This window comes from Cyprinodon tularosa, unplaced genomic scaffold (assembly GCF_016077235.1).
Source record: "Cyprinodon tularosa strain WSP-4 unplaced genomic scaffold, ASM1607723v1 ctg443, whole genome shotgun sequence".
NCBI classification, from domain to species: domain Eukaryota; kingdom Metazoa; phylum Chordata; class Actinopteri; order Cyprinodontiformes; family Cyprinodontidae; genus Cyprinodon; species Cyprinodon tularosa.
In genome coordinates, this window is record NW_024039167.1 from 168940 (window position 1) to 191012 (window position 22073).

Here is a 22073-nt window from a genome sequence, read left to right on the forward strand (position 1 = left end):
TATTACATTTCTGTCTGAGCATTCAGTTCCTCTATTGTACAGTGTGTCAGACGTCCATGCAGTGTACTGCAGACTGAATAATTCATAGAAATAACTGAATGTGAAAAACTTTATTAAATAGTAGAAATTACTTTTATTTCCTGTTTACAACATTTACGTTTTTTGCAATAATTGTAGCTTACTAATAACATTAGGGAATCCTAAATAATAATAAAAAATCTACCTTTTCCAAACTAGTGTCCATTTGTCTTTTTAATGCCAAATGCACAGTTCTGATGGTGCAGCAAATCCTGTCTTTGCTAAGATTGACAGCATTTTCTATTGCATAGAGGAACATACCATGAGCAGAATAATTAAGCCCAAACAGATCATCTGTGTAACCATAAAGGTATGGCTGAAACCCAGCAGTCTGCACAGGTAGATGATGTCATCCTCATAAAAGTGGTAATGCTCAGAAATAATTCAAAAATGGCAGTTTCTTCAAAACAAAATAGTCTACTGAATGCATTAGGGATAAACTTAAACCAGCAGCAGTCTACAAAAACACATCGAACAGTAAAAATATCCACATATAAAATTAGAAATTTAATAATGATGAAAGCTACCATTACAATGTTAAATGATTAAAGTACATGACTGTATCCAACATGTAGATAAAGTAACATAATACCTGACAAAACTCACCACTGACTGAGTCGATACGATGGATTTAGTAAACCTGGTTAGCTGAACAGAATAAATCACCCTGGTAACTTATGCTACTGCTTTCATGTTACCAAGTTTAGTCTCAACTCGACCGGGATACCTGGAAAATCCTGACTTAATCCCTTATCTTGGTTTATAAAATGGGCCCCTGGTTTGTGATCTGTTAACATACAGTACCACATACTAGGGTAACACAACCCAACATGTTGAATGTCCCTGAGCATACTAAATTTTATTTTTACACTCACAGCTGGTTTATCTCACAAGATTATCTATAGAGCCATCACAATAATTAAGGCTTCCTTAAGTCTGTCAGGAGTTGATCAAGTCCAGCATCGGCAAAATGATCTTGCCGTGAGAACCAAGCATTAAGAAAAATGTTAAAAGTTTATCAATTAGACTTAAAGACTTAGACTCAACTTTATTTATCCCTTGGGATTACTCCTTCGGGGGAATTATGGTTCCTGGAGCTTATATAGAGTATAAAGGGCAGAGTTAAAATCAAGATGCCATTAAAGATAAGAAAAAAAAAAAAATACAACAGACAATATAAAAATAGTGTATATAGTACTAAAGAGCATAAGAAAAGTTGTAATTTCCTGGAATATGTTTCCTTTAGATATTAAAATATCTACACATTAAAGAGCTGAGGAAAGACTACAGAGTAGTTGACTTGGATTATTGCACATGTACTGCAGAGATGTACTGATGTACAATCTCTAAAACGAAATTCTGATATATTCTGGAGAAAAAAAAACTTTAATCAATTAACTCATGGCCAACATAAGTGGATAAATAAATAAAGGTGCTTCATCAGTAGAGGAGTTCTGTATTTGGCATCATTTTAATGAGAAACATTACAGAGGCACTGTTGTTTTTTATTTTGAGAATCTGTATTGTCAACACAGAGCACGAGTTTAGGGAACCAATCAGTACCACAAAAATATTGCTAATTTTACTTTCTTTTTATGAACTGTTTGGGGATTGCTATTTACTTCTTACAGCTGAAACCCTTTCAGCAGATTGGCCCCCAAAGCAACCACCTCTGGAATTTCCTTTAGAAGCTTATAAAGCAATGATTTTGTAATCTGCGCTTTACCAGCATTTCTTCAACTATGTAGTAATCTCTCTCTATTAAACTTCTGAATTTGGAATAAACTAAAAGCATATCCAGCAGTGTAGTAAATTCACATTTTCGTCATTTTGGCACTGAGCAAACAGTTTGGTGTAAAAACAGGAAACGGTTTAGTCAGATTTAATGCCAATCAGTGAGGGAAAATAATAAAATAAACCACAAATAACCATACTTTAGAAGCAAGATTAAATCAAAATTAATTAAATATGTGTTTGGAAAAATCTGCCATACAAAAAGTAAAATACTGGAGTGTAACTTTAAAAAAAGTTTCACTCTCATGTTTAATGTTATACATGGCATTTGGACACCATGGGGACATGATAAGTTAATGATTTTCTTTTTGTTTAGCAAAATTGATTTGGCCAATGACATCCGAGGAATCAAGTAGACGCCTCTCCGTGGGACATAAAAACAATGAAAAGAGGAAGATCATAAAACCATCAGTCGGGTTCAATAAGTTATTAACATCCAGGTATTATATGTCTTCTGACTACATCATGTTTTTGCTCTTGTCGGTGGGTCTGGCTCTGGTTGCTGTGACTTCTTCAAGCGAAAGCATACAGGAGCTACAGCAAGTCACCTGTCCTCAGTTCTGGAACAGTTTCAACGGTCGCTGTTACAAGTACATAGCCACACATATGACCTGGGCTGATGCTGAGCTCTACTGTTTGTCACAGGACAGCAACCTGGTGTCCATCCACAGTCAGGAAGAACACAACTTTGTCAATTTCATGATCAAGAGCTTTGATCCTTCTCAGGCCTTCACCTGGATTGGACTCTCTGATATTCACAAGGAAGGATCCTGGATGTGGTCGGATGGGTCTAAGGTGGACTTTCGTTATTGGGATGCAGGACAACCAGATAATGCAGGTGGAAATGAACACTGCGGACACACCAACATGTTCACATATCATAAATGGAACGATTATGTGTGCTCCAATACATATGCTTTTGTCTGTGCAACACGCAAAATGTGTTGGTAATAGCAAAGAAAAACTTAAGATTCTACTGTCCAGGTTAACTTGGGTGTAACAACACAAAATAAATCTATATGATTAGAAAAGAAAGTCTTAAAAAATTTGGATGATGGTTATATATTATTCTTAACATAAAAACACTAAGAGATCATGAAAGAAAATGTTATTGTAAAATGTTATACCTCTGTGAAATGTTAACTCTGTATGCATAAAACTAAAAAGACTGGGTTATGTTGTGTTGCATCATATTTCTTTTTTTAATTTTCATATAATTTTAATTCCCTTTATATGTTGTTAAATGTATTTATGAGACAGTGACATATCTGTAAAAATAGTATTTGTGTGGGTATGAATAGTAGGATATTAGAGAGCCCACAAAATGCTGAGACGTTACGTGTTTAGGTGCATGGTTTAGTTTGGTCAAGATATAGCATTTAAACAAACATCCTGTGCTGTATAATAATCTTAGATTAAGGTCTATTCTGTGGATTATTTCCTTCTGATTAATAGCCGATTCTGTTTTCATTCCTGACTCTGACTCCAAGTCAACTTTGTAGTTTCCAATGTCACACTAAATAGACATAATAAAGATAATGGACACTGAGGACTGGTAAAAAGCACACAACGGATCCATAAATATCAGGATGGAGATATTTGGAGGAGACCTAGAAGTACGAACAGGCAGTTTATTCTCTGTAGCTTGCCATTTCATGAAAACAATAGTCACCCATTCGGAGTGAATCAAACAGAAACCCAATAAATAACACATAGAGCAGAAGATTTAAAAAAGTTGTTACGTGAACCATTCATCCATCCATCCCTCCCTACTTGTTCTCCTTCTTGCATGAATTAGATGCAGAAGATGATACTAATTATGTATCAGAAATATGACTGAAAATAAACAAAAACTTAGAATAATTTTATTAACAAAGCAAAAACATGGCCAGATAAAACGAGAATACCAAAAAAGCATATCAAAACCATAAAAAAAATATGATTCTTAAGATCACCAAATATTCTGAAATACATGGAACAAGATACAGTCATTCTAATGCACACACAAATATATTTGTGTCTGGGAGGCTGGCGATTTATTAAATAGTAAACAATCATTCCAACCACTAAATAAAGTAAACATGCTCAGATGGCGACGTCATCCGCTGTAATTAATCTTAATAACCAAATCAACACAGACGACATTTTTACCTGCACAAATGAAGTAGCCCTGAAAAAGTATGCTAGATAATTTTGATTCAATTTGGACCTTACAGTAATAGGGGGAATGTAAATAATCTTTAATATCTTTGAAACAACAGCAGCACATATGGAAGAGCGTCTTCTTTAACATAGCATTCAGCTGAGATGGAGTTGCCTTTATTAACCTACATACTGTAGACAAGTTGGCAGAGGTTTGCACTAGATAAATAACCTGTGAAGCGAGGTCAGAGCTTAAATGCATGCTGGGAGATTTAGTTACAGTCTACCTCTATGCAGTTAGACTAAACAGAGGAAAAATTCTGATATAAAGTGTGAAAAGTTATTTATATATATATATATATATATATATATATATATATATATATATATATATATATATATATATATATATATATATATATATATATATATATATATATATACATAAACTATAATGGATGTTTAAGTTGATAGATGTGTGTTAGTACTGCATAGAGAAGAGTAATATAACAATGCACAGTACAGAGAAATATAACAATGCCAAAATTTGCTATTCGCGCCTTGTGCAAAAATTCTTTTCAGGCTCATAAAGGACTAAATAGATGGGACGGTTGGTTTTATTGCTTTGCTTGGAAATTTATTTATTTTTTTTTTAAGATTAATACGTCTTTTTTGTTGGGTTTATACTGTAAATTATATGACCAGGCGACTTTCCCTAATTTTATGACTAAATAAACATAAGTACACTTCTGCTAAATTTTACGCTCAGACAAGTGTTTTTCTCTTAAGCTAAACTGCTCATTCGTAGTGCATCAATCTAGGACAAATGTTTCGTGTAAATAAGATTTATCTGTTGTAAACATTAGAAACAGATTGTACAGCTGGAGCAACCAGACTGCTGGATGATTTCCACAGATTCAAGGTTCAGGGTTACTTTATTTGTGCCTAAAGATTCAAAATATACCTACACACACACTGGAGAAAAAGAAAAAGAAAAATCTTAATACATCAACATGCTGAAAACCCAGCAAAGGAAATACCAGGACACGGAAAAAAAACTACATGCAGAGTTTCCTAAGGGCTCATCCTGAGGCCCCTCTTATTTAATATCTACTACACATTTTGCCTGGATTAACATTAACAAGGCAATAAGATACCATAAATAAGCGGATGACACAGCTTAACATTGCTACATGGCGATTGCACGGTCCATGCCAGGAGACAGCTCTGGCATTTCCTTTAGAAACTTAAAAAGTTATGATTTTGTCTAAAAGGCTTCCTGAATAGTTCTTTAAAGACTTGGTAATCTGTCTTTGTAAACTCAAAACTTTGAGGGAAGTAATTAATATATATCCAACAAGATCTACTAAATTCATCTTTTCATTATTTTGGCATTTAGCAAATAATTTCATAATCCTAAAACTGTTTTAAAAAATCCTCCAATTAAATGCCAGAGAGTGAGTGAAAAATAATGTGTAAGTGTGTGTTTAGGCTTTAAACAGATTAAAACAATTAAACAATAATAAAAAAACAATGGAGAAAAAGACACCACTGAAAAATAAAAATCTTTGTTCAAAAGGAGTATTAAGAAGACAATGTTTAATATATTAAGTGACCATACAGTTTGTTAATCTGTTTTCAACTTTAAATAAATAATAAATAAGAAATAATGGATACACGACTTTGGAAAGACTGTGAAATTAGAACAATTTTATACTGAAAACAAAAGATGAGAAGCAGGCTGGACGATATGACTTCTCTATTTATCCCTACAGGGAATTCCTTAAATGTCATTGTTTTTAGGAATGTGGAAAATATTACAAAGGAATAAATTCAATAATTATCAAATTCTGGACGTTACAAGAAAAGAAAACACTGCTGTCAAACTTTAGAAAAAGATTCGCTCTCATCTTTAAGGTTATACAGCCTTTTAGACACCATGGGGACATGCTTGGTTAATGATTTTCTTTTTGTTTTGCTAAATGCCTTTGACCAATGAAATCCCAGGAATCAGATAGACGCCTCTCCGTGGGATATTTAAAAAAAATGACAATAGCCAGATCAGATGACTGCATAATACCAACAGTGAGGTTCAGTGAAGTATCACCGTCCGGGTATATTTTCACCTCTGATTCTAAAATGTATTGGTGCTTCTTGTTGGGTCTTGCTCTGGTTGTTTCTCCATTAAATGGAAGCGTCCTGGAGCTACAGCAAAACGCTTGTCCCAATTCCTGGTACAGCTTCAAAGGCCGCTGCTACAAGTATGTTGGTAGACAAATGACCTGGGCTGATGCTGAGCTCCACTGCTTATCAGAGGGGGGCAACCTGGTGTCCATCCACAGTCTGGAAGAACACAACTTTGTCAATTTCATGATCAAGAGCTTTGATCCTTCTCAGGCCTTCACCTGGATTGGACTCTCTGATATTCACAAGGAAGGATCCTGGATGTGGTCAGATGGGTCTAAGGTGGACTTTCGTTATTGGGATGCAGGACAACCAGATAATGCAGGTGGAAATGAACACTGCGGACACACCAACATGTTCACGTTTCATAAATGGAACGATTATGTCTGCTCCAATACATACGCTTTTGTCTGTGCAAAAGAAAAAGATTGTAAGTAGCAGCAAAGAGAAACCTTTGATTCTATTGTACGACTTAAACCTGTTCTGAAGTCATGAAATATGAGTAAAAAATTGAAGATTGTGTAAGATTTTTGTGAATTGTTTTGCCGATAAAAAATAAAATGTTATAGCAAAATGTTTGCCCAATTTTCTGTGATGCAAGATATTCTAAGAAATGGCTCTGTGTGCAAAATGGAACTGAAAAGTATAACCTGAGATGTTTTAATTGGTTCATGTCATTTTTAGGGTATGCTTCAGTGTTCAGAGTTTTCAAAGCAGTAATGCAGTGACATGCTAAGGAATATGACTTTATACTATATATATATATATATATACAACTTATAATTCTGATATAATTATATTATGAAATTTATTATATATTTATTTATATATATATTTCAATATATATGGATGGCGTCGCATATGGTAGTACAATAGAAACCCAAAATTCACAATTATAATTATATATATATATATATATATATATATATATATATATATATATATATATATATATATATATATATATATATATATATATATATATATATATATATATATATATATATATATGATTACTACCATATGCATATTGTACTACCATATGCAACGCCATCCGAAGCCACTGTCGCCCCCCCAAAGTACAGTATATCAGGGACCACACAGCTGCCCTCTCTGGCACCTACCACTGTGTTATACTGGTTGATCTAATATTTTGTATACTAAGGTGAAATGAACGGGTTACAGAACAAAGATTTTAAGTAGAAAGGAAAAAGAGATGGGCGAAACAGAAAGCGTGTGTGCCAAGTGGACAAAATAAAACAACTTATAACATCAAAGATTATGAAACTTATTATATAGGCAAATACATTTTGAAATGTAATTAAATAACTGTAAATGTATCATGAAATAAAGAAATATATATATAAATTGTATGGTTCTCACAATAGTTTTATTACATGTTAGTGCTCTTAAACAAATTCTTGATTAAAAGTAAGCAAAAATCTAGCCCTTTATTTTTTTTAATTATTATTTGTTATCATTTTTTGATCTATTTGATTGCACCCATTTTTGCATTTTTTTTTACTCTTTGTTTTTAGCCTTTCTGTTTGTAAATTGATCCGTTTCTTTTGTGTATGTTTGTATTAATAATAAAAAGAAAAAGAAAAAGGGGAAAACACGAATGTGTGTGGAATCAGACAGGCGGGGTTTGTGGGGAATCCATCCAATCAGAGGAGAGGATCCTGCAGCAGCTTTTGTGCTGAAACTTCTCTGCCACGTAGAGAAAAAGCAGGCTGCTGCAACTGCTTTTATGTCTGCTGATGATCTGCGTGTTTCTGCTAACATCTCCCTGAAGCTGAGTGTGACAACATGTTCATGGTCGTGTTGAGCCTGATCGGCTCTGTCATGCTGGCATCCGTCTGCATCGGGAAGCTTCCTGAACCTGAGGTGAACATAGAGGTTCTGCACAGACCCTTCATCTGTCACCGAAAGTCCAAATACGGAGATATGCTGCTGGTGCATCACGATGGGTACTTTGAGAACGGAACGATATTTTACTCCAGGTACAGATGTTTACTGACTCACTAATGATTCTTTAAATTTCAAACAATTTGTAAAATAAATGCTCTTGATGTTTTCCTAATGAATCATCCGCCGCTGCTTCAACATGTTCTCTGAACTAGAACAGTGTTATTATCCATTAAGTAACAGTAATGTTATTTCTTCACATAAACTGGCCATCTGTTGATCAACTTGTTTGTGAGAATTAGTTGTCATCATATGCAGGGGCGGACCTAGATGGGGGACCAGGGACCTTAGAGTCATGGTTTGGTTTTGTTTCATTAGTGTTCAGTTTTCATTGATGTTATTTTGATTCTTGTGTTCTAGGTATTTTTGATTGTATTTGAGTTCTTGGATATTTTCCTTTAGCCCTCTTGCCAGTCTCCTTTTCCCTAGCTCCCTTCTGTTCACACCTGCTCCCAATCTACTAATTAGCCTGGTCTTTGTTTTTTCACGAGGAGTCTCCAGCTGTCAATGGGCAAGAGGCAGGGTTCACCCTGGACAGGTCACAAGTTGCAGGGCAACACAGAGATTTTTTTTGTTTTATTAACCTAACAGTCATGTTTTTGGACTGTGGGAGGAAGCCAGAGTACCCAGAGAGAACCCACGCATGCTCAGGGAGAACATGCAAACTCCATGCAGGAAGACCATGGGCCAGGAATCAAACCCAGAACCTTCTTCCTGCAAGACAGCAGTGCTACCCACTGCTCCACTGAGCAGCCCCTCTTTATTTCTCTCTCCCATATAATCTCCTGTTCAGTCACTCTTTGCTGGTTTGTCGCCATCACATTGTACCCTTCTTGTTGTGAGTATTCTTGGTTTTGAGCTTTTTTGGATTTTTGTGGATTTATATTTTTGGATTTTTGCTTCTGTTTAACTTTTGTCATTAAAACATTCAAGTAACCACCTCAAGCTTTTGTCTGCATTTGGGTCCTGTCAAACCTCCAGATGGAACTTTTTTAATAAAAACTTAATAAATAATCAATTTATGTAGATATTAGTACTTGTAAATATCAGTTTTATACAGAATGATTATTGATACGAGTAGGTAAGTAATGAGGATTGAAAAGATGTTTGCCCCAGAACTCAAACCTGAAAGAATTTTTATCCTTTTTATCTAGAAAGCACGGATGTTTGAATATATGCATCTATTTGTTTGGAAAGGCTGTAGGAAAGGATAGTTTGTCTTTATTTAGAAAATATGGATGTTTTGCTCGTTAATTTTCCTGTGGAAACAGTTTAGATTGACCGTGAGGTTCTGGCACTGATCCACTACCTGCCACCCCTCATTGTACACTGGGTATTGCCTGGCCACCCTTATAAAAAGGTTCTGGCTACACCTCTGATCATATGATCCTAGTTACTGTGTTTACCCCCCATAGAGAAAGCGTTGATATATATGCTCATAAATACACTTTAAATCTAGGCTTAAGATTACTTTAATAATTCAGACATTCCAGTGAAAGCTTCTTCTAGTGCTGTATGAATAGTGCTGTACTCCCTCCAGCCACTTGTTGCAGCACACAACCAGGAAAGCTGTAGTCTTAAAGGAATAGTACACCCAAAACATGATTAGCCTTCATTTTCTACTCACCCCCATGCTGAACAACACTCTGGAGTACTTTTTTGATATCTCAAATGTATCTGGAGATCTGGGAGGCTTCTTGCTGTCTGCTGACATTCAAATAATGGAGGTCTATGGTGACCGAGACAGAAAGGTCCATAAAAGTCCACAAAAAACGTGTCAATATTCCTCCATACTGCTCGTCCAATGTATTCCAAGTGTCCTGAGTGGGTAGCATCCAGAATGTACTCGAAACGAAGTCATTTAGAATGTTTTTAGAGCATAAACAGTAGTGTATAGGATTTCCTGAAAGCGCGCACATGCGCGCTCACGACGCTACGGAAGCCGGCAGACAAAAGCCGGCAGTCCTTTCAATTTATTATGGTATTCTTGTATTAACACAAAAATTATTGTTTTTTTTGTTTGTTTTGTTTTGTTATTTATCATCTCTATCTTGTGAGAATATATATGAATCCCCAATGCGTGGGTCCTGACTCAGTAAACATAATCATCCCTAAGGAAGACAAATTATCCTGATAAACCAGAGATCGTGCCTGACACTTAAAACAGCTATATGTGCTTCGTGGAACCTGGTTAGGCTTGTGGAATAAAATCTTTGAATATAAAAGCCGAAGAGGGCATAGCAGTATTGTTTTATACATTTATAGCTGAATTTTCTCCCCAAAAAAGTATTGTTGGCCAACCGTATATAACTGGTGCTAAGCAGGTAATTTCAAACAGGTTATTTTGATACATTAGATCTTAATTTTGATGGTCTAGCTGTAGAGAAACCAGCAACTGTTTTTCTTTCAATTCAGTTAATTGGTATAATAAAAATTCACAACAAATATCATCTCAATGCACTTTATTCAAGAGACAATTCTGGTATTATTCCTATACATTTTCTATTAGTTCATTCCACATTTTATATTGTAAAAAGATGTGTAAAAAACTGCTTGGATATAAAGTTTTTTCTGATTCTTATGAAGTGTCCTCTTTCTCTTTTTGTCCCCACCAGTCGAAGGAACAATGAGCAAGCAATGTGGTTCACGTTGGGCATCAGGGAAGTAATCAAAGGCTGGGATTTAGGCCTACAGGACATGTGTGCAGGAGAGAAGAGGAAACTGGTAATACCTCCATCCCTGGCCTATGGGAAAGAAGGGAAAGGTAGTGAGAACTTACCCTATTTTCAATGCATGCTACTACTACTGCATGCTACTATTACTGCAATGTGCTACTACACATGGTTAGTCTCTCTCCAAGTGATTAATGTATATTTCATAGTCATGCTTTCAATGGTCTTTCAATTGGCTTTACTCTGTGACATTCAGCTTTGAGTCAGCATGAAGCATGCAGACAGTACTGTGCTTTACTCTGGTAAGCACAACCTAAACTAATCAAAACCATAGAAGCTATCTCTTTTATTTATATATATATATATATATATATATATATATATATATATATATATATATATATATATATATATATATATATATATATATATATATATATATATATATATATATATATATATACTTAACATCCATAATCTTAGCTGAGCTACTAAAACCACCTAATTACAATATTTTAAAGTAATTTTTTGATAATCTGCCTATTAAAACTGACTTGTCGCTATGTTATCTGTGATTAGGTAAAATCCCACCTGAGAGCACACTGACTTTCATGGTTGAATTGATGGAAATCAGAAATGGTCCAAGATCACATGAGTCCTTCCAGGAAATGGACCTCAATGACGACTGGAGGCTCTCCAAATTCGAGGTAAACACTATTATTTAGTTTTTGTAACAAATATAGTCTACAGTGTCCTGAAAAGGATTCAACCCTGACTTTTCCTGATTTTCTATGTTTTTGCCTTTTTCTTACTCAAATATTTCGCGTGGACAAGGACAAAAACTAAACCGAGCTAGTCATATGTGAAGAAATAATAATTCCCACCTAAACCTAAGAGCTGGTTGTGTAATCCTTACAGCAAAACCTATATGACCGGATTTCTGTTAAGCATTATACTAAGCATTGTATTTTATATCAGTTCGTGGTTAGTTTAAATGACAAATATATATCATATCATTTAGAAATTACTCTTTGTATCAACGTTTGATATATTTCTCTGAACAGCTTTTTAGTTTAAACAAAAAAAAGCAAAACAAAGGTGTGTAAGGGTATGAAAACTTTCTGTTGTAGTCCATAAGTCATCCATCCCTGTGGTAAACATATGTTTGTTGCTTGTGATCCTAATTTCCCTTTTTTCTTATAAAGATTCAACATAATTTATCAATACAGAACATTTATTTGTTTGATTTCTTACACATCTCATCTTATGTCTTTCACTCTCTAGTTAACCCATCACTTCCTCTATTTGCATCTTTTAGGTAAAACAATATGTTAAGAAGGAGTTTGAGCGCTATGGCTACCCACCTAATGATACTTTACAAGAGAACATGGCGGCGGACATCTTTGAAAAAGAAGACAAGAACAAAGATGGCTTCATATCTTCAAGAGAGTTTACATACAAACATGACGAACTGTAACATCTTGGCTGGATTAGCTGTGTTGTGTATCTTAAGATACAAAGTTTCTCAGGTTATCTAAGCAGGACGCTTGATTGAAAAATGGAAAAATGCAGTTTTTAAAACTGGTTGGATCATATATTTTAAGTAGAATGATTTGTTTATAAAGTTTTCCAACTTTACTAGACCATATTTGGAGCTAACAGTGCGAGAGTGTTGGCTCTCACTGATCCATGAGCTGTGAAGAGAACCAGGTCTTAGAAACCAAGAATTTCAAAGAAAGGAGATCATTCAGTTTTCTATTAAAACATAAGATCAGGAGAAGCTACCTGCTCTCTTCAGAAGTAATTCCAACCTTGAAAAGTGCTTTAAATGCAACCCTTCATTCACAAATTATTGACTTTTCTGCCACTGATGTAGATAATGTAAAGGTCTGATTGGAACAGTAGGTCAAATGACTCCAATGCATCTTAAAAAGTATATATTTTAAAGGTCTTTGTGGTGTTTAAAGGTTATTTTACCATAGACATTCTGTTTTTATTTGTCTTTCATTTCTTTTTTACCCTGATAGGTTTTTAAAGGTAACATATTGAATCAATTTTTAAAGAGAAACTTTTAAATCTTTCCCAAAAGGGTTTGCAATCTTATAACTTGAATTTGATTGTATATTGAAAATATGTTAAATATAATACCATTTACTCTGTATTCAGCATTAAAATGGTATTAGTTTTATAAATTTGATGATTTTTTTTTCTAGAAATACAAAGTTGTGCCTCTTTGTTTAGTATTTCAAACCAGATAGGATTCTTAGTAAAGAGCCATAACACCTTTATCAAAGCCAGGTATTTAATATAACTGTTTGAACCTGTCGACATGGTTTAACAACAGACTGTATATAAAATTCTGTAGATTTTTATACATTTCCAATACTTTTTCTTTCACTCCTTGACATCAGCCTTTGATAGCAGAAAGCATCAAATCAATAAAATTATTTGTGCCAACTTCAGTTTGCTGATACTTTCACATTTAACCAACAGGTGGCGCTGTCTTCTCAAGGGTTAAACATTGGGTGAGCGGCTTATAGCGAGAAAAACAGCAGAACTCATTATTTGCTGACAAAATATGAACATCAAACCCACCATTTATCCCTTTCCCCACATGTCTGTCATAAACTTTTTTCTAGAAATGAAAAGTTACATGACAACAAAAGGAAAACCACTTCAGTAAAAAAAAAAAAGATTGCTAAATAAGCAGGTTGAGGATTGCCAGCACTAAAATTAAGTATTCATAAAATATGTTTATTCTTCAATCCCATAATGCAGCACAACCACTAAAATGTGCCATTTTTTTCCAGTAAAACACTAAAAAGTTTAACCAAATTCATGATAAATTCTACATAAATGCAGCAAAGACTTATTTAGGTGTCTTTAAAAAGTTGCGCCTTTAAATGTAGTAAACAAAGTACAGATGAGGTAAAGACAAAAATATTTTAGTTTCATTCTTCCAATAATGTAAGAATTTATAAAAAAAGAAAAAGGGGGGGGGACTGTCCCTGGACTTTATGTGTAGAGACTGCATGTAGATGGTTGAGCCCTCCTTCTCACACACATTGAAAACATTCCGCTGCCAAAAGGTCAGAGGTCACACAGTCAGTATAAGGCCCGACCCTATTTGACTCCCTCATACAATCATGGAGTATTTGAAAACATACTGATCATAACTGAGTCTCTTTGGCTGTTTTGTGAGGATCTGGAGCTGTCGGACAACCGAGGAGGAGCATCTTAGGAGCACGAAGGAAACTTGAGGATCTATGACTCATCTAAGGTGTGTCCTGATCCCAGGTGGTTTGGGGTTCACTGAAAAAGAAAGCAAACAGATAAAAACCACAGTGAGCGCTTAAAGATGGCGTTTAGAAAAATCCACAAGTATCAAGTATATAAAGTCATATTTTTTAGGCTGCACTTATATTTTCTGTGTGCTTTTTAGAGATTACTTTCTACTAGATCAACACAGTTACATGAAGTGGATGTAAATGTTGTTGCAAAATAGCTTTAAAACATTCAGATGGGTTGAAGAATGGCTATGACAAAGAACTCTGCTGAAGAAAAGGATTCACACAGCATGATGCAGCCATCACTGTGTTTCACAGCTAATTATCTGCAGTGTTATTCTTCCCATCACAAATAGTTAAAAAGCATATTTGTGCACATGTTTGTTTTATACCCTACAGCAAACTAAAAGCAACAAGCAAAAAAAAGACTTGCTGTTTTTCTTCAAGGACTATATTTTTGGACAATATACATTTTTTCCCACCTGGATTGCCAGTTAAGATGGGAGCCTATCTCTTGTTACCATAAGTTTGCAGCTGTTTTCAGTTTCTTCTTACAATGATGAACAAAATATCTTATGAGAGCTGGGAATATTTTTCTTAAACGTGATGCTGGTTCCAACCTCTCAGGTTTGTTGGTTAAAATTTAAGATGCTTTTTGTTGTTTTTTTTGTTTTTTTACAAACCTCTGAGAACATCACAGGAGATCTACGGATTCTAATCAGCCAACTTCTGAAGGCAGCTTTTTGCTTTGAGTTTTATTTAGGGGAACCAGAATTAAGAAGCATAGTACAAAAGAATGTAAGGAACCATTTTGATCCACAATTATACCCACGTTAATGATCCAATAACTTGCACTGTAGTTTGTAGATGTATACCATGACAAAATGTAAAAAAAATTGACATTTGCAAGGGACTATGAGCCTAGAGTTTCTACCTCTGTGTTCTTTACTTGGGTAGATCCGAGGAAAAGGCTTGAATTCTTCGGGTGGGGGGAGGTCTTCTATCGGGTGGAACTGGAACTTGGATTCAAAGTCTTCAACTGGAGAGAAAAGATGCATATAACTGTTAAAATGCAAGTTTTAATTAAATAAGACCCGAGTTCTGATCCTATAACATCTGGACACATCCGGAACCTTCTTGCGGCAAGGCAGCCATGCTACCTGCTGTGGCTGACACTAATTAAATGCATAAACTTATTAAATCTATCTATAACAAATGCAGGTATCGTTTTGCAAAATAGGAAGAACTATGTTTTGTTTAATAAAAAAAAAAACAATGAAAACCTCAATTTTCAAACATGTATAATGCCTAAACAGGGCAGATCTCTAACAGGTTCCTATTTACAAAACAAAGACAAAGCCAATATTCAGAGGTTTTAGAAAAATTAAGCACTCATCAGAAACACAAAATACATGAAAGGCACAGGAATCAAAAAGTATTGTACACTCTTTTTCACCCTCGATTTAATGTGCAGGGAAATACGGAAACTTTACCCATACTGTGGAGGTGTCCATTCCTGAGGATGAATGGGGGTGGAGGGGGAGGTGGTGGAGGGGGGAGAATGCGGGTGGACAGCTCTGTGGTGGGGGAACGCGCCGGAGGAGCTGGAGGAGGAGCCAGCAGCCGATCCACACCTGTCAGGGAGATGAGGCAGGCCAATTAAGTGGTTAGATCTGACTAGTCACCATGCTACCTTCTAAAGCCGGCCAACACATGCCAAATATTTCTGTGACTTTCAGGTTACTCTGAAATGCAGTGTTTTTCATAAACTCTCAAAACACATCCAGACCACAGGGTTATGTAACCCTGCTGGATTTAATGACAAGGTGTGAGAGCTTCCAGAGATTCCAACCTTCACAAAGAGCTGCTTCTGTTTGCTTACACAGAGAGAGAAATCTGAGGAGTTAATTCAAACCCTTTTTAATCCAAACGATTTTATGTTGCATCTTCCCACTGGTTTTGTCGCTACGGAAGCCGGCAGACACTGAGCAATTGTATCCTGCTTGTTGTTTATACTCCTAACTACAGAGAATGTATTTCTTTTTAAAAGCCATGCAATTGTTGGTATAATGAGGATAATGCAAACATTTTTACGATAAAAAGTTAGCATTTTATTTGCATTACAAGGAAATTCGGAGGGCACATAATAAACTGAACCGGGACAGTCAGAATCAGCCTATAGAAACTTTATAAGACTTCAGTGTAATAACCTGTTGCACCTGATGATTTATTTGATCCATTCTTTTTTCTATGATTATGCTACATGCAACAAGGGTTTTTTTTAAAAACTGCTATCTAAAGCCTTTAATATATCCCATATACGGTATAAATGTTTATGTGTAATTCTGTTGTGTTTTTTCAAACACCCCTTACACTATAGGGTTTTTTTTATTTTAACTTCTGGAATAAAAGAGAATGGAGAAGGAGGAGGTGCAATTAGCTTAGGATTTAACTGCCTTTCTGTTATTGTTTCCCCAAAATGTGACTTATATAGTTGAAAGCTGACAACCTTCCCCGTCCTATAAAACCTCTGTGTGAGGTTTTGACCCTCAGGTCATCCATAACAACCTGCATGATGCATAAAGCTGTAGACAGTAAAGTGGATATAAAAAAAAAAGGCTTCCCTGCTGACATCAAAGACACTATTTCACCACCCACCTAAACTTCTTGGCACAGATGGTGGCCGCCGAGTGGGAACGTTGCAAGGGAAGGAAGGAGGCAGGGAGCGCATGGCTGGTGAGGGCACAGGGGCCAATTTGGGTGGAGGTGGTGGAAGGTTGGTTGGGCAGCTTGGGGTTAAAGATGTAGGTAAAAGTGGAGGAGGCGGTGGTGGAGGAGGAGGTCCGAGGGGGCTGTCACGCAGAATAGGGAACCTAGATGGTTCTGAGCAGGCAGCGACGGGAGGTGGAGAGTAGAAGAAGCAACCTGAGGAGCGGTCCCCTGGGATGGAGGAAGGAGGCGGGGGAGGGGGTGCAGAAGGATGGGCCACATATGAGTGGTGAGAATGCTGAACAGGTAGCCAGGTGGGTCTAGTGATCTGGGATGGAGGGGGAGGAGGAGGAGGGCAGGAGGGAAGAGACGGCGGTTTGCTGGCAGGTCGCTCCTGGAGGGCCTGGGGCGGAGGAGGTGGGGGAGGAACGGAGGGAGGGGCTGGTGGAGGCGTTGGGGGCGCGGACGCAAGGAAAGGTGGCGGGTGTTTGCTGCTGTGAGACGGGCAGGGAGGAGCAGAAGAAGGAGTGAGGAGACGCTGGGAGGAAGTATGTATCTCTGCCGCCTTGTGAGACTCTGGAAGGCTGCTGGAGTCGGTTGGAGTAGGAGGATTCCACTGTGGCCTCAAAGAGGCAGCAGAGCTCGACCGGGACACTTTATAGAATACAGACAAGGAGGAGCATTAGGGTCATTAATAAACAACGGATGGGTGTATTAAGCACATAGTAAAAAACCCATGAAAAAAATACTAAACCCACCTGGTGTCTTGCCTGCTAAGTCTCTATGACCTATAGGCCTCAGGGTGGGAAACCCTCCTGAAAAGAGTGCACCTAAGCAGGGTCCTGTGGGAGCCATCCCAGCTGATGAACTATGAGTAGCAGCAGCATCTCCATTGTTAGGCTTAGGCTCTGCTAACAAAAACAATCATATATTATTAACATTTCATTAATACTATTTCATCAAATTCAATAAATATGATAGAACCCTGTTGATAGAAAATGCTGAATTTACGTCTGCTCGTGGGATCAGATCTGAGTCCAATCAGAGGATCATAAATAACAAATATTGCCTAAACGAACAGCATATTTCTGTTTTGCACTGTCTCAAAGCATTTTGTAACAATCAGTCCATTTCTATGTGCACAGCTGGTAAAATGACATTTAAAGCAGTGCAAATAATTAGTTAATTTAATAAAAATGTTTTTGAAAAGTGAAATTGTTTAGACAGAGATCAAAAATTACACGCTGTGTTTATTGGCCTCTGTGGGCATTCCTTCCTGAAGTTTAACAGAGTCCAGTTTGTGGTAAGGTGTTTAAAAATAGACCACAGACACACATGACCCCCCTTAAACATTTGACCTACATATTCTTCTCCCCGTCTATCATCTTTCATGTCCTTCTTACATGAACGCATCACATCAGGTCATTTTAAAATAGACTCCCTATCAAACCTCCTCAGAATTGGAGGATAAGGTCGTGGGACTTACTATCAACTGCAGGGGCACTACGGTCATTGACCTGCGTGACCTTCCTGAGTTTGGCGCCTTTCTGGATGTCGGCCAATAGGGCATTCCTTCCACCTCCTCTGCCAGGCTGGAGCTGAGGAGGCTCTGAAGGAGACTGTCACACCGAAAGGAATACAGATGGGTCTTAAAACAGTAGTGGATGAACATCAATTGGAAAAACAATATATGGATTTTAAAAATGCTTTTGTGAACTTGTATTCAGGCAACAACTCTGGGCGTATCACCATGTGTAAATCTGGACACTGAATTTTGTCTCCAATGCAAAATGCCTTAAACTCAATCAGACTGAATGGAAAGCACTTGTAACAGTTCCAGTCTTACTAGTGATTCTTAATTAGAATCAAGCCTAGCCATGTAAACATAATTAGTTATAAAATAACCTTGCTTTAAACTGCTGTGTGACTCGATTACTTATGTATCATTGGTCCTCTATGCACTATTTACTCACTACTGTTCAATAATAGCCTTCATAGAACAGCTGGATTTATACTATGATCAATTTACACACAGGTGGACTTTATTTATCGGATACGTTTAGGGCTGCAACTAGAGATTATTTTGCAAATCGACTATTTGTTGATTTTTTTTTTTGATTAATCATTAATAATCGAAAAAGCCAAACTTTTCTTGAAGATACTTTTCAAAAGTAAACCAGGTAAACTAAAACTTTTCTAATTGAGGAGTTCTGGATAGAGCATATTGACGGACGACAAATGTTTTTTATCTTGATACAAAATGTTTATATATTTTTTACAATTTTAATATGATATTTGCTCTAAGTGGATTTCTCTGTCCACTAAAGGCATGTTTTACAATCTATACTCCATTTATCGATCAATGGATTACTAAATGAGTTGATGATAATTTAAATAATCAATAATCATGATTAATCCCATTAATTGTTTCAGCCCTAGATACATTACTTCTAAAAGTGCATTGTCATTTTAATAGATGTCTTGTATGTGCACAAAGAATCTGGCATTAAAAGCTGGTTTAGATTCAGACTCTACTTGCTTTTATACACGTGTAGCATGAATTTAAATGCACTTTTTTCAGCTAAACCTTACGGTATATCCATTTTCCATTTTCCAAATGGATTACTTTTAAAGTTATTAATGGTATAATCTATATTAATGCATATTTAATTAGGTATATAATGATAATATGCAATAAACTCAAGTCCACCTTGTTAATGTGTAAATGCAGAGAGGTATCTGGTAATCTTTATACTGTAAACCAAAAAGATATTGATACAAACATTCCAGGCAATAAGAAAATAAGCAAAGAGAAAAATTGTATTCATCATGAAACTGTATACTACACACAATCAGGATGACTTTAGATTACTGAGCTGTTTCGTCACTGTGTACCATGCATCAGCACATTTGAAGAGAGGACACTGTGAGTCCACCATGGAAACATAACACCTTCCTGCCACCCAGAGACGGCTGCCTGTCCAGATCTCTGTGTGTTTGTGTGCAGAAATCAATAATACAAAAGCTGCATCTAAGTGTCAGCGATACGAACACGACAGAGAACAAACCAGAGGTAGAGAGGCTAACCTGTGGCAGGGAAGCGGAGGGCGGAGGTGGTGGAGGGGGGCCTGGCGGCGGCGGTGGGGGAGGAGGTGGGGCTGGCATGCTGTAACTGCAGATACCTGCTGAAGACAATGCACACTTTATTACCGCAGTTCCTTTTGTACATCCAGAACATCCAATCTTTTTTTTTCTGGTCATCTTAGGCGCGCTGTGTACATGAGGTCGTGGCTTATGACCGCCTGGCCTTTTTTCCTGGACGGAAGGACCTATAGCAGAAAACAGGAAACAGAAAGCCCTCCATCCTCTCCACAGAAACCTGACACAACTCTCCGCCTCCTATCTAACTCTTCTTCCCACAATACCCTGTTGCTGGGCTTGTGGTGGAAACAATGGGGAGTGTTGTTTGAGAAGCACTGGACCCCTACCCTTCAGTCACTCTGTGAGCTCCCATTTCAGTTAATGGAAGGAAAACACATTGAGGAAAGACTAGAGGAAGACGCCACACTGTACAAACATGGTGCTCCTTTTTTCTGAAAGTACTCAGCAGTTGTTACATCCAGGATGTCTTCTTATCAGTGACCCACACCAGCTGAGACCCATGAGGAACTCAGCAAGTTCTAACCAATGTTGTTCTGCAGAGAAATCTGCTCACTAAGAAACATTTTAGATAAGTCTGACTGCAGGCATCGTGATGTTTTTCTACACTCATCCCTTTCTGGAATTCACTCCTCCCCAACAATTTAATAAACGCAGAACAGAACCTGTATTGTTGTTAAACCAAATTCCCTTCTCCTCTGTTTCTATGCACAGTTTAAGCTCTGCATGTTTGAAAACGCACAAATTGTTCAGAGTTTATTTCTATCTTCATATTAAGATGCTTCTTGATTCTGCATGTTTAGATGTCAAAAGGGGTAAAGAGTTGACCTTGGTTAGCTGAGCAGGTGCTGCAGAGATTTTAAATATGCTATCTGCACCTGGCTTTCTTGTATTTCACCCATAAAGTTGTTTGGGCTTCCAGAGACTGAGAACAACACATGTGCCCGAGACAAGTAACCAGACTGTATACAGAGTCGGTCTTTCTGTATTATAGTCAGATGAGATTCAAATTCAGCATTTTGACCCAATAGCAAAACTCTGTGTGTGTCAGAAAACTAAAAGTACCCCCTCTGCTTCCTATTATAAAGCACAGTGATGGCAGCACCATGCTTTTAGGAGCATTTTTTTTAGCACAGACAGGAAAGCTGGTTAGAGTTAAAGTTTAGAAGATGGTTGGAGCTTAAAACTAGGAAATCCTGCAACAAAATCCATTAGAAGCTGTGAAAGATTTAAGATAGCAGAGATGAACTTTTCAATATTACAAGATTAACAGACAGATGAGAAACTGGAGGGCAAAATGCACAAGAATTGCCCAGTCAAAGACCAATTTCAACTCAGAAACTGAGCCAAGTTTAAAAGCTCATCTTCACAGACATATTTAAAACAGTCTGATAAGTATGAGATGTTTTGCAAAGAGAAATATGCATAGGTTACAGTCAGAAAGGCAAATGCAAATGCATACTGTAAAATTATTATTTGAAAATCGTGTTTGATTGTCATCTTTAAATCCAGTTGAAATTTGAGCGGGTCTACGTACTGTTAAATTGCAGAAGTGTGTGGCTTTGAGTAAAAACTTTTCTTTCATCAGATCTGAAATAAACGTGCATATGTCGGTTTGCAGGAAAGAAAAAAAAATCAAATTGTTACAATAAAACGCATAATAATAAATATATCTTACCTTGCAAAAAAAAAAAAGCAATAAAGAAACTTTCTGCAGATTGCTTTAGGGCTGGTAAACTCCGCACAGAAGTTTCTTCATAGGTGCACAGTTTATAACGGAACAGACAAAGTTATTTTAGTCAGATGGACGCATCAGACCAAACGATTAATCCAATGTAGCTCCTGTAAACACCTTTAAAAAAAATAATAATAATTTTTTTTAAATCTCATATCCATGTCCACCGTGGCATTAGCCTACATGTCCAGTTTGTGCAGCACTGGTCCAGCTGAGCAGCAGTAGATGTTGGTTTTTTACCAAAGGCGCACTGCAGGAGGCGCACATTACTTAGCCACACCTTAAAGCCACATAAACACAGGACCAATTGGAAGACATATTGCTTTGTCGCTTTCAAAAACACAT

The 22073-nt window shown here is 36.7% G+C and overlaps 4 protein-coding genes across 5 annotated transcripts; 3 read left to right on the forward strand and 1 right to left on the reverse strand.

Moving 5' to 3' along the window:
• Positions 1–2251: 2251 nt before the first annotated feature.
• LOC119793210 (galactose-specific lectin nattectin-like) lies at positions 2252–3050 on the forward strand. Its single transcript, XM_038300256.1, has one exon. The coding sequence runs from the start codon at positions 2320–2322 to the stop codon at positions 2821–2823; it is 504 nt and encodes a 167-aa protein (XP_038156184.1). The 5' UTR covers positions 2252–2319; the 3' UTR covers positions 2824–3050.
• A 3015-nt stretch (positions 3051–6065) lies between these two features.
• On the forward strand, positions 6066–6772 carry LOC119793207 (lactose-binding lectin l-2-like). Its single transcript, XM_038300251.1, has one exon. It carries the CDS (start codon positions 6154–6156, stop codon positions 6634–6636), a length of 483 nt encoding a protein of 160 aa, XP_038156179.1. The 5' UTR covers positions 6066–6153; the 3' UTR covers positions 6637–6772.
• Positions 6773–8007: 1235 nt separating this feature from the next.
• Positions 8008–13295, forward strand: LOC119793209 (peptidyl-prolyl cis-trans isomerase FKBP14-like). Its single transcript, XM_038300255.1, has 4 exons — positions 8008–8201; positions 10782–10930; positions 11418–11545; positions 12157–13295. The coding sequence occupies exons 1-4, from the start codon at positions 8008–8010 to the stop codon at positions 12313–12315; spliced, it is 630 nt and encodes a 209-aa protein (XP_038156183.1). The 3' UTR covers positions 12316–13295.
• On the reverse strand, positions 13103–21852 carry wipf3 (WAS/WASL interacting protein family member 3). Of its 2 annotated transcripts, none has more exons than XM_038300252.1 (8): positions 21672–21852; positions 19922–20016; positions 18321–18453; positions 17593–17745; positions 16784–17488; positions 15619–15759; positions 15060–15164; positions 13103–14150 (listed from the first exon to the last, which is right to left on the reverse strand). In XM_038300252.1, the coding sequence occupies exons 2-8, from the start codon at positions 19997–19999 to the stop codon at positions 14110–14112; spliced, it is 1356 nt and encodes a 451-aa protein (XP_038156180.1). In that variant the 5' UTR covers positions 20000–20016; positions 21672–21852; the 3' UTR covers positions 13103–14109. The 2 variants fall into 2 exon arrangements, with proteins under 2 accessions (XP_038156180.1, XP_038156181.1); XM_038300253.1 differs by having other exon boundaries at positions 17593–17742; positions 21672–21851.
• Between the last annotated feature and the right edge of the window lie 221 nt (positions 21853–22073).